The sequence below is a fragment of the Doryrhamphus excisus genome, linkage group LG1 (genome assembly GCF_037039965.1).
Source record: "Doryrhamphus excisus strain RoL-2023G ecotype Guam linkage group LG1, RoL_Dexc_Guam_v1.1, whole genome shotgun sequence".
NCBI lineage: Eukaryota > Metazoa > Chordata > Actinopteri > Syngnathiformes > Syngnathidae > Doryrhamphus > Doryrhamphus excisus.
In genome coordinates this window covers 28,519,941-28,531,476 of record NC_136357.1, presented here as the reverse complement: position 1 = coordinate 28,531,476, position 11,536 = coordinate 28,519,941, and the positions used below count along the sequence as shown (strand labels likewise).

Below are 11,536 nucleotides of genomic sequence, written 5' to 3'. Positions count from 1 at the left end.
GTTAGGACTTTATTTGGCAATGTCTACTTTTTATCTCATAATTATGACTTTTCATAATTTTGACTTTTTATCTCACAATTGATTTTTTATCTTGTAATTTTGACTTTTTAATCTTTAGATTAATGTTATGACTTTTTATCATAATTTTGACTTGAACTTTTAATCTCACAATGATGACTTTATCTATCTTTTATATTTGAGTATATCTCATAAATTCTACTTTTTATCTCAGTTATGACTTTTTATCTCATTTTTATCTCACAATTGATTTTTTTATCTTATAATTTGAATTTTTAATCTCACAATGATGACTTAATCTCATAATTTAAGACTTTTTATGTCATAATTTATACTTTTTATCTCATATATTTGACTATATCTGAAAAATTCCACTTTTTAGCTAATTGTTATGACTTTTATCATAATTTTTACATCATAATTTTGACTTTTTATCTCAATTGATTTTTTTAACTTGTAATTTTAATTTTTAATTTCATAATGATGACTTTATATGTCATAATTTATACTTTTTATCTCATAAATTTTACTATATATCTCATAGGTTCCACTTGTTATCTCATAGTTCTGACTTTATCTCACACTTGTGACTTTTATTATATATTTTCTATATTTATAGTATAATATTTTGCTTTCATAGTCATGCTATGACTATGAAAATATTTCATTCATAAATAACCGTTCCAAGCTCAACCCCATCAATTTTAATACTGAGGATATTGGTAGCTGTTACATATGCAGAAGCATTTTGTAACCATTAAAACGGAGGTAAGGCCATATTATTTTTTTATAATTTAAAAATGTAGCAAAAAAAATATTGGGGGGGAACGGGGCTTTTAAAAAAATATTAAATTGGAGACAGTGTGCTGTTTTAGAATGTTGAATTATATACATATTATACCACTCTGCAGTTAACCTGATCCCTTTATCACGGCCGACGATTTGTCGCCCCCGTGTGGTGTTTCGGGGAATGGGTGGAATTTAACGAGGTAATGTTTTTCTCAGCGCTGGAGATAAAAAAGCCATCGGACTAGAGTTGCTGCAACAAGCCTCGTCAAGCGACGACGAACATGGCGACGCGACAAGCGGAAACTTAGCACAACAATTGACAACAACTGATGACTTTCGATCCTCCGGAGTTGGTGTTTATGTTCATATGGGGTCGTCGGGTCGGAGTTTGAGGTCTGCTGTGCTGCCCGTGGATTAACGCAAGAGACTCCATTCCCGCTGTCATCTAGCGTTTAAAGTATGGATTTGTGGGAACAAGTGTGAACACTTACGTGTGTGTGTGTGTATATATGTGAGTGGAAAAACAGTTTTTTTCCGCCCCACTGGAGAAAGTCGACCCACGGAGTGAGTCCCGGATAAGCTCGGCGGACACTTGTTGAAATCCAACTTAGCGAGAAAAGCTCCATTGCTCCTAAGCTAACGCTGTTAGCAAGATTCCGGCTAACGTAGCATATACTTTGTAGAGTATTTCAAGCTAAACCCTTTAAGTGCGACTCACGTCGATTTATGTTCGGTATCCGTTTACCGAATTAGAACGTCGACGGGTGGGCAATGTGGTTTTTGTTGGCGTGTGTGTGTGAAAACGTTACAGGTGGATGTGACAAGTCCGTTTAGCTAGGTTAGCTAACTCGCTACTCCGTTCGTGTTCCGTGTTATGTTGTGTTAGCTTTCACAGCTAAAGTCGAAATAGAGTGTCAATATCAACTCGTATTGCGTTATTAACTTCATTTCAAGTCTTACAATCAACGCAGATAATTAACTCAGTTGTGACAACTTTTATTTATTTATTTTTTTTAAATCAAGTTCTGATTTAGTTTGACTTTTTTGTAATGGATCTTAAAAAAATAGAGCGTTGATTCAGCTTTTTTTCAAAGTCGCTGAAGGGCTTCAATAGTGGAGGGGGGGGCACCATGTCCGGCTCCCCGGGAACAGGGGGTTCGAACCCCCGGAAGTTTAGCGAGAAGATAGCGTTGCACAACCAGAAGCAAGCGGAAGAGACGCGGGCCTTCGAACAGCTGATGACGGACCTCACTGTCTCGAGGGTAAGATACTGGTTCTTCTTCTCTTGTGTTTTTCAATGGAGTTGCGCGAGTCATGAACGAGTCGTTCAAAATTGCGAGGTTTTTTTTTTTTAAACTGAATTGGCACGTGGGGTGGGAGGGAGGGCATGTGTGATCGGATACCCGGTTCATGACAGTTCTTGTGCACGCGCTGGGTTGCAAGTGACTTGATTGAATCGGATACCCGATTCATGCCGGTTTCCGAGCGCGCATTCTGTGACAATTGACTTGAGTAAATCAAGTACCCGATTCATGCCAGTTTTTGCGCATTCACTCTTTGATAAATGACTCACGTCAATCAAGTACCCATTCAATGGGAGTGTCTGAACACCGCCTGTGTGACAAGTAACTTGAATGAATCGGATACCCCGATTAATGTGAGTTAAGTGAATCAATGCAATCCAGTACCCGTTTCATGCGAGTGTCTGAGCACGGGCTGTGTGACAAGTAACTTGAATGAATCGGGTACCCGTTTCATGCGAGCTTCTGTGCACGGGTTGTTTGACAAGTAACTTGAATGAATCGGATACCCGATTTATGCGAGGTTCTGCGAATGCACAATGTGACAGGCGATTTGAGTGAATTGAATACCCGATTCACAACTTCTGTGCAAGCACTCTGACAAGTGACTCGGTACAATCGAGTACCCGATTCATGGGACTCTCTGCACACCAGCTGATAAGTATCTTCATTATATTGGATACCCGATTAGTGTGAGTTTCTGCGTACAGAGTTGTGTGAAAGGCAACTTGAACGAATCGAGTACCCGAGTCGTGCAAGTTCTTGTCATTTGAGAACCACATTCAAAATTGCAGCCAGCAGGGAAACAGGAAACGGGGAAAGTGGTTCCTTAACATCTGCATCAGTTCCCTTAGGGATGCATTTAAGTACTCCAAAGGGAGTGTGCAATCTGGGAAGAGCATCCGTAATGTCCGCCGCAACTTCTAAAAATACAATAAAAAAAAAAAAATATATATATATATATATTGTGCCAATCGCTTCATACTAACATGTGATCTAATTCTTTTTAATTTAATTTAATGAACCATGTAATTTCATCATTTAAGCAATAACTCATGCAATGTCATAAGAATGACGTCCAATGAGCCGTGCTGGCTATCATTCATCAGCCTGTGGGAGGAACGATCGCATTGATTTATTGACTTGTCTTTAGACTCGTCTTAAGAATGGCCATGAATGTACTGTACAGAGAGAGAGAGAGAGAGAGAGCTGTTACTTTCTATGATAAATGATGATTGAATGAGTACGTTGTTGCCAGATGTGACGGCGAATGACCGTTTTGCATAACGACAGGTCATTCAACTAAGTCAACCAAGAAGTAGTCGCCTAGATTCCATGATCTGGATGACTGACAACTCATACGCCGACCTAGCAACCATGTACTGAATAGTTAATTTCTTATAAAATGGTCTACTCATTGCGTTACATTGTGCTCTTCCTATGATGTCTGAGGTGGTCAATGAAGAAGGATGTGGCTTTGAGGCCACAGCAATTGGAAGTTTTCATTCAGGCATGGACTGTCGGTGACCTGTGCACAGCCACAAGGTTGAGGTTGGAATCTAACACTACATAAACAACTGGGATTAGGATTGGCTGCTTTCATGTTTACGCCTGCGACTCAAGAACTCAGTAGTACACTGTATGCAGCGGGAAAGTCTGTAATGGAGTCTTGTAGTGAGTGTAAAAGGGGACTATGAGGGGTTTTTTTCATGTCTGGAGTAAGGATCGACCGATACATCGGCCGGCCGATATTTGCGTTCTTTACTTGAATCGGTATCGGCCAATACGGGCGTGGGTTCGCCGAGATATTTTTCCGCCGGCCAAAATCGGCCATCGGCTAAAGGAAAAAAAAATCGGTTTCGGCATCGGCCGGAAAAAAAACATATCGGTCGATCCCTAGTCTAGAGGGCTCTAGTAATATGGATCACGGTATTTAGAGGCTCGGGAATAGGTATGGGAATAGGTTCAGCTACCAGGCTGCACAGCGGTCAAGTGGTTAGCGCGCAGACCTCACAGCTAGGAGAGCTGAGAACCTGAGTTCAATCCCATCCTCGGGCCATCTCTGTGTGGAGTTTGCATGTTTTCTCCGGGTACTCCGGTTTCCTCCCACATTCCAAAAACATGCTAGGTTAATTAGCGACTCCAAATTGTCCATAGGTATGAATGTGAGTGTGAATGGTTGTTTGTCTATATGTGCCCTGTGATTGGCTGGCCACCAGTCCAGGGTGTACCCCGCCCGAAGACAGCTGGGATAGGCTCCAGCACCCCCCCCCCCGCTACCCTTGTGAGTATACGCGGTAGAAAATGAATGAATGTTTAGATAAAGTATGTAGTAGTAGTGGCGGCACGGCGGTTTAGTGGTTAGCGCACAGACCTCACAGCTAGGAGGACCAGGGTTCAATTCCCGTTCATGCGTGGGTTTTCTCCGGGTACTCCGGTTTCATCCCACATTCCAAAAACATGCTAGGTTAATTAGCCACTCCAAATTGTCCATAGGTATGAATGTGAGTGTGAATGGTTGTTTGTCTATATGTGCCCTGTGATTGGCTGCCACCAGTCCAGGGTGTACCTCTCGCCCGAAGACAGCTGGTCCAGCACCCCCCGCGACCCTTGTGAGGAAAAAGCGGTAGAAAATGAATGAATGTAGTAGTAGTACTCATAAAATAAATCAGCGCTGTGTCACTATGCCAAGAAAATAGTTCTTCAGTGTGAGCTCCTACAATAACAACGTCGAAGTCGCTTTCCCACTGAGCAACACATTATTATACTAAGATTTGCCGAATATTAATAGAGAATATTAGCGTTGAATGTCTTCTGTGTTTTTTTTTACTTTTTATTTATTTATATCTGAGTATAATTTTATTGGAAATGTGAACAAGCTGTCGGAATATACAAAGCTTTGCTGCAGGCTCCAGTGAGTTTTTGTTTGCCAAATTAAGGACCCAAAATTAAGGTCTTTACCGAGGCTGCTTGCAGCCTAATAACCATATGACGCCATTAATAAACGCTTTAATTAATGAACGCTTTAATGATGGAGCTTCAGGTCGAGCACAGGCGTTCATTAGTGGCCGCTGGGCCTGTCGGCGATGCCGGAGCCGCAGCTTTAAAATCATAAACAGTGCAGTGCGATGAACACTTCATATGAGTTTAAATGCAGTTTTTTTTTAATCTCTTGCTCTTCTTTTATCTTTCTTTTTTTTGGCATTTTACATGTAAATAATTATTTTTCCGCTGGTCTTCTGATTTAGTTCTGGAGTGTTTATCGCATTTATTTTCACTTTTTGCAGATCCATTGATAATGCAGAAAAATGTCAAATATTGGCCTTTAGGAAGTGGGGCTAAGAAAGAAGCCATTATTTTCATTAAATCCTTTACTTTTTGATTGCAGTTCTTTTTTTAGCTTACCACTAAACAACAAGGAACCTTGTGTTTTTTGTAAGTATGCTGCTCACGGATCAGAATGGGTCTTTTTTTAATGTAGGCTCAGAAACCGTCTTTAGACCGCAAACTCGTTAAGAATGAGCCAACAGCGCCCCCAGTGGCGGCAGCCAAGAAGTGCACTCCACTTTGTCTGAAGATGCATTCGCTGTGTATCCCTGCTTCAGAATATTAAAGTTATCAACAATCAACTGTTATCAACATTCTCTATAATATGTTTTTTTTGGTTGACTGACAGGTGCAGTTCCAGAAGATCCAGCAGCTTCGTTTATCTCAACCGCGACCGCAGTACTACGGAGGGTCTTTGCCCAACGTCAATCAGATTGGCAACGCCAACACCGACTTTCAGGTGGGGTGATCAGTACTTTGCAGTGCAGTACAAATATACCACTGCTGGGTTTTCAACCACGTGACCTTGGCTGGTTGGTGCAATATTTTAGAGATTAACGTGAATAACGATGCGCGTCATTGAAATGATTTGCTCCAGTCATGAGTTTACATGCTGTGACGTGCGGAGACATAAAAATACCGTAATTTCCGGACTACAGAATGCACCAGTTTTTAAGCCGCACCCATTAAATTTAAAGAGAAAAAAATATATATATATTTACACATATATGGGCCCGTTACGTCATTATATGGGATATTTGGTACACAACTTTTAATTAAATAAGCAACATGGTGGAAAAGTGGCCTCACAGCTAGGAGACCCGAGTTCAATTCCACCCTCGGCCATCTCTGTGTTGGAGTTTTCTTCGGGTACTCCGGTTTCTTCCCACATTCCAAAAACATGCTAGGTGTCGTAACATTCCATTGATGAGAGAATGGCTGCCACAGGAAGTACGCTGTCAATGCCAACATGTGAGTTTGTTATATCTAATCTATGTCTAAGACATCATATTTTCTATAATTTATGTCTACTATATTGGTTAATGGTGGCACGGCGGTCGAGTGGTTAGCGCGCAGACCTCACAGCTAGGAGACCAGGGTTCAATTCCACCCTCGGCCATCTCTGTGTGGAGTTTGCATGTTCTCCCCTGTGCATGCGTGGGTTTTCTCCGGGTACTCCGGTTTCCTCCCACATTCCAAAAACATGCTAGGTTAATTAGCGACTCCAAATTGTCCATAGGTATGAATGTGAGTGTGAATGGTTGTTTGTCTATATGTGCCCTGTGATTGGCTGGCCACCAGTACAGCGTGTATACACCCAGCCTCTCGCCCGAAGACAGCTGGGATAGGCTCCAGCACCCCCCGCAAACCCTTGTGAGGATAAGCGGTAGACAATGAATGAATGAATGAATGAATGATGGCTGGTTAGCGGTTAGCGCGCAGGCCTCACAGCTAGGAGATTGGGTGGTTGTTTGTCTATATGTGCCCTGTGATTGGCCGGCAACCAGTCCTGGGTGTACCCCGCCTCTCGCCAGAAGACAGCTGGGATAGGCTCCAGCACCCCCTGTCACCCTCGTGAGGATAAGCAGGATAAGACTCATCTAAAAAAAAAAAAAAATGTTGGATTATTATTTTGGTGTCAATCACAATATGGGGAGGAACTATGGAGGTCTGCTAAATGTAACATTGGTGACACCTAGTGACCAGTGTAGAATACTACACATCACAAACTCTTTGAATGCATCTTCAGAATGCCTTATTTGTATCATTTAACTTTATTTAGCAATTTTTATGCTTGAAAAATGCTCAATTTAGGTCAATTTTCTTAAATATAACATTTTAAACTAATAATAGTCCATAAAACTGTGAGGATTTATTAATATAATTTGAATATATTTTTCAGGGTGGCTTCCCATCAGGGTTGGATTCTGTCAGAGGTACTCGCCACCATGGGCTGGTTGAGCGAGTCCACAGGGAACGCAACCGCATCAACTCTCCCCATCGCAGACCGATCGACAAGCACGGGCGGCAGATATCCTTCCATAACCGGTCTAAGTAACCGTCAGACATTGAACGTATCGTGTTTGTCATTGTGCTGTGTGGAATTGGGCCCGGCTAAGCATGTGGTTGAAATGAAAGTATATCCTGCAGGTTTAAGAATGTCTGTCTGTGTGAATGTAGCCTCTTATATAGCCTACATTCAATCATGTTGACTGAAAGGATGCGGAGATGGCGAGCAAGATTTATGCCTGAAGGACATTGACTGTTGGAGGCTTTCCGCATACGCTGAATGGACAGTCACGATATGTGAATGGGAGGGTTTTTTTTTCATGGGAAAAGAGATTAGAATCTGCAGAATCTGTAGGCTTATTGTTGGGATGGCGAAGACACAATGGACGTTTTTGTACCATAAATATCAATTGAGCATTCTTAATATTTTGAGCCTCTATACTTTGTCAAGGGATTGACAGTCAGTGTAGTAGTAGGAAGTACACTCCTGATCAAAATATTAGAGCTTCAAAATGGTAATGGTGATGGTTTTATTTCAGTTGAACATGCATCAGATTACAATTGAATGCATCACATAATCAGTTCCCAGTTCCACATGTCCAAAAGGAGTAGGAAGAAGCAAAGCTTATTAAATCCTACCCCTCCATCTGGTACTTTTACAATAAGTTACATTTGTTCACTTCCTGCTTTCCTAATATAGTTTAGTAAATACGTAAATTAAATTAAATTAAATTAAATTAAATTAAATTAAATTAAATTAAATTAAATTAAATTAAATTAAATTAAATTAAATTAAATTATTTGTTTATTTTAAAAATAAAACATGCAACCCCGGGCCCCAGATCCCTAAACCGCAACAACACCCCATGTAGTTATTTATGTATTTTATTTTATTTTTATTTTACTTTTTTTAGTTTTATTTTATTTTAGGTTTTAGTTTTATTTATTTTTATTTTTTATTATATGACCATCCAATGACATAATGGGTACCATAGTAAGTGTCAATATAGTGATATATATTTAGCACATCATGACTGGTTCAAGACTCTTCATCCTTGTATTTAGCAAACATCAAATGGAAAAAAAATTGAAAAAAAACGAGCGTGAGACACGCAAAAAAAAAGAAATATTTAAAAGCTCAGCTTTAAAAGCCAAAATCTTGGTAAAAATGAATTCAACGTCATTATCACTGTCATAATTTCTCTCTTTGAACATTAAAGTTCAATAAAGGGGACCTATTGTGGACTCCTATAGAGCAGCTACACACAATAACCCGCACTGAAAATTTTCTATCTCTACCTAGTGATTACTACAGAACCCACAGTAGCTTCCAAAGATTAATTCATATTTATCTTTCAATAAACGTCTTTGTTGATGCATTCCTAATACTGGGATCCATGTCTTTCTCGGCCCGACAGGTTGCCAGAAGACAAACGAAGGGGCATTTATATTGTGTGATATGGATTCGCACCCAATATGTTTCATTTGCATGTAACATACATTGCGCGCTGATGCAACAGCACGCCCTCGTGTGTGAGGGGGAGTGTTTATTATCCGCCTCTCGAGAGCAATGATTTACAGTTTTTCTCGATTGTTTAAACACATTTTCTGAAAGGATGCCTCATCTTCTCAGAACTCTACACACAAATCCAAAAATCACTCACACATTTCTGAAAACCCCTCAATTCTCCTGCAAAATGAAACTTTACAACCAAAACAGTCTTCATTCTTCTCAAAATGGTGTTTTGTCTCCAAATGAGGCACACAAACCACGATATGATGTAATCACAGTGTAAAACACTGTGATTACATCCACGAACGCCAGCATGTACATATGAAAAACGGTGATTATTGCAAGCGATATTGCAAGTCTATTCACTGAATCTTCCCTCTAAATTATACAAATATTTACTCCTTTACTTCAAAAGATTGTTTAATACTTACCTCATATTAATTACCTGTAATCCTCTAATTACCGTCCGTCGGTGGAAAAGCCGAAACGGTGTTAGCCGAAAATCAAACAATACGCCGTTTACAGATTTCGCTAATGGTGGTATTGAAATCCTTAAGCAAATATTGATTCAGCTTTAAGCTGCTTTTGTATTGATATAAACAGACCAAATTGGTTGGCGGGAGATGAAAAGGGCATCATAGTAACCGGATTATCGTAATAACCGGGTATCGTACTAACCGGAACTAATTATATCATAAAAGATTAGAAATTTGCAGGGAAATGAAAATAGTATCGTAATAAGCAGTACAATCGATATAACCGATATCGATATAACGAGACTTTACTGTATCGCCTAAGCATGGCAAATCCAGCCATGGAAAGCATCCGCTGGAATGTCTCCACATGCATCTTCCATAGCTTGGAAAAAGGGGATTGTGTGGATTTCTGACCCTTTGCCCAGCCTCCCTCATTGTTAGAGCGCTAATTGTAAAAATGTGTGACAGGTGTTTGTTTACCCATGTGATGAGTCTGTGTGAATAATAGGAATATTAATTTGACTGTTTTGAGTGGCGTTGTGTTCTTTATGAAAACAAGAAGTTTTTACTTCATGAAAATTGTGCCAAAACTCAGAGAATTGTGTGTAGTGTTTTGGAAAAAAAGCGTGTTGTAGATCTGCAGGTCTGAGTGTAAAGCAGGAATTGTGCTTATAGTTTAGCAGACTTGGTTCATGGAGTTGGTGCATTGGTTTTATGTTGTTGTCATTGTGTCTCAGGCATCACAAATTGTGTGTAAACAACCGAGAAAAACTGTAATGGCCCGTCAATGTGTTGTGTGATAAGTGGGGAAAAAAAATCTTCCTGTGTTGTGACCTCATAGCAGCTTCTAGTTCCTATTCCTGGGCATTTTTTTTTTCGATATTTAATAGTAATGAACCCTTATGTTTAGACACAGAGATGTCACACAGTAGAAGTTTGCGGCACAGAAAGGCTTCTCATTGAACCAAAATAAAGCACAAAGTGAGAATTTTCACTCCTTTTGACTGGATGTTATGTCTGGGATGAGTGTTAGAATGTAAACCCAGGAAGCCGAACAAGGATACAATGTACTTCCTTGTGAGACACCAGTACGGTTCTCACCTCCATTGTCTTCTTAGCAAGACGTGGTCGTTCACTCATCACATTCCAGGATGCAGGATACGAAGAACACTGTGGAGTTATTCAACTTATTTGAAATGGAAGCTTTGTTGGTTGATTGTGTCACATTGCTACAGAGGGTATTCCTCTTCATTGAAGGCCCCCGGTCTGACAGGACGGCGCTGCCGTATATATCCGCATAGCCGGCTCACACTTTGGAAAATACTTTGTACACGCTCAATTGTCATGTCAGTGCCTGCGCAGGGAATGACGAGAACGAGGGTTGGCCGTTTGGCATTTCGTTTCACACAAATACTAACAATATTTTATACAAGAAATACAATACATATATATATATATATATATATATATATATATATACACAAATATGTATATATTATATATATATACACAAATATGTATATATTATATATATGTGTGTGTGTGTGTGTGAATGTGTATATGTGTGTGTCTACACATATATATGTGTGTGTGTGTATATATGTGTGTGTATATATATATATATATGTGTGTGTGTGTGTGTGTATGTATATATGTGTGTGTGTATATACATGTGTGTGTATATACATATATGTATATATATGTGTGTGTGTTTATGTGTATATGTGTGTGTATATATGTGTGTGTGTGTGTGTGTGTGTATATACATAGTATGTGTGTGTGTGTGCGTATATACATATGTGTGTGTGTGTGTGTATAAAGATGTATATGTATGTATATATATGTGAATTATGTGTGTATATACATATATACATATATATGTGTGTGTGTGTGTATATACATATGTGTGTATATACATATATGTGTATGTGTGTGTGTGTATATATATATGTGTGTGTGTTTATGTGTGTGTGTGTGTGTATATATATATGTGTGTGTGTGTATATACATATGTGTGTGTGTGTATATACATATGTGTGTGTGCGTATATACATATGTGTATTTCTATGTGTGTGTGTATAAAGATGTATATGTATGTGTAT

General features: G+C 39.4%; 1 protein-coding gene across 2 annotated transcripts in view; it reads left to right on the top strand.

Moving 5' to 3' along the window:
• Positions 1 to 976: 976 nt before the first annotated feature.
• Positions 977 to 11,536, top strand: part of crtc3 (CREB regulated transcription coactivator 3) — a 28,953-nt gene continuing 18,393 nt past the window's right edge. For both annotated transcript variants that reach the window (XM_078793227.1, XM_078793225.1), the window contains exons 1-3: positions 977 to 2,069; positions 5,785 to 5,895; positions 7,339 to 7,469. In XM_078793227.1, coding sequence (XP_078649353.1) covers positions 1,938 to 2,069; positions 5,785 to 5,895; positions 7,339 to 7,469 — 374 coding nt within the window. In that variant the 5' untranslated portion in view covers positions 977 to 1,937. The remainder of the gene's footprint in view (positions 2,070 to 5,784; positions 5,896 to 7,338; positions 7,470 to 11,536) is intronic.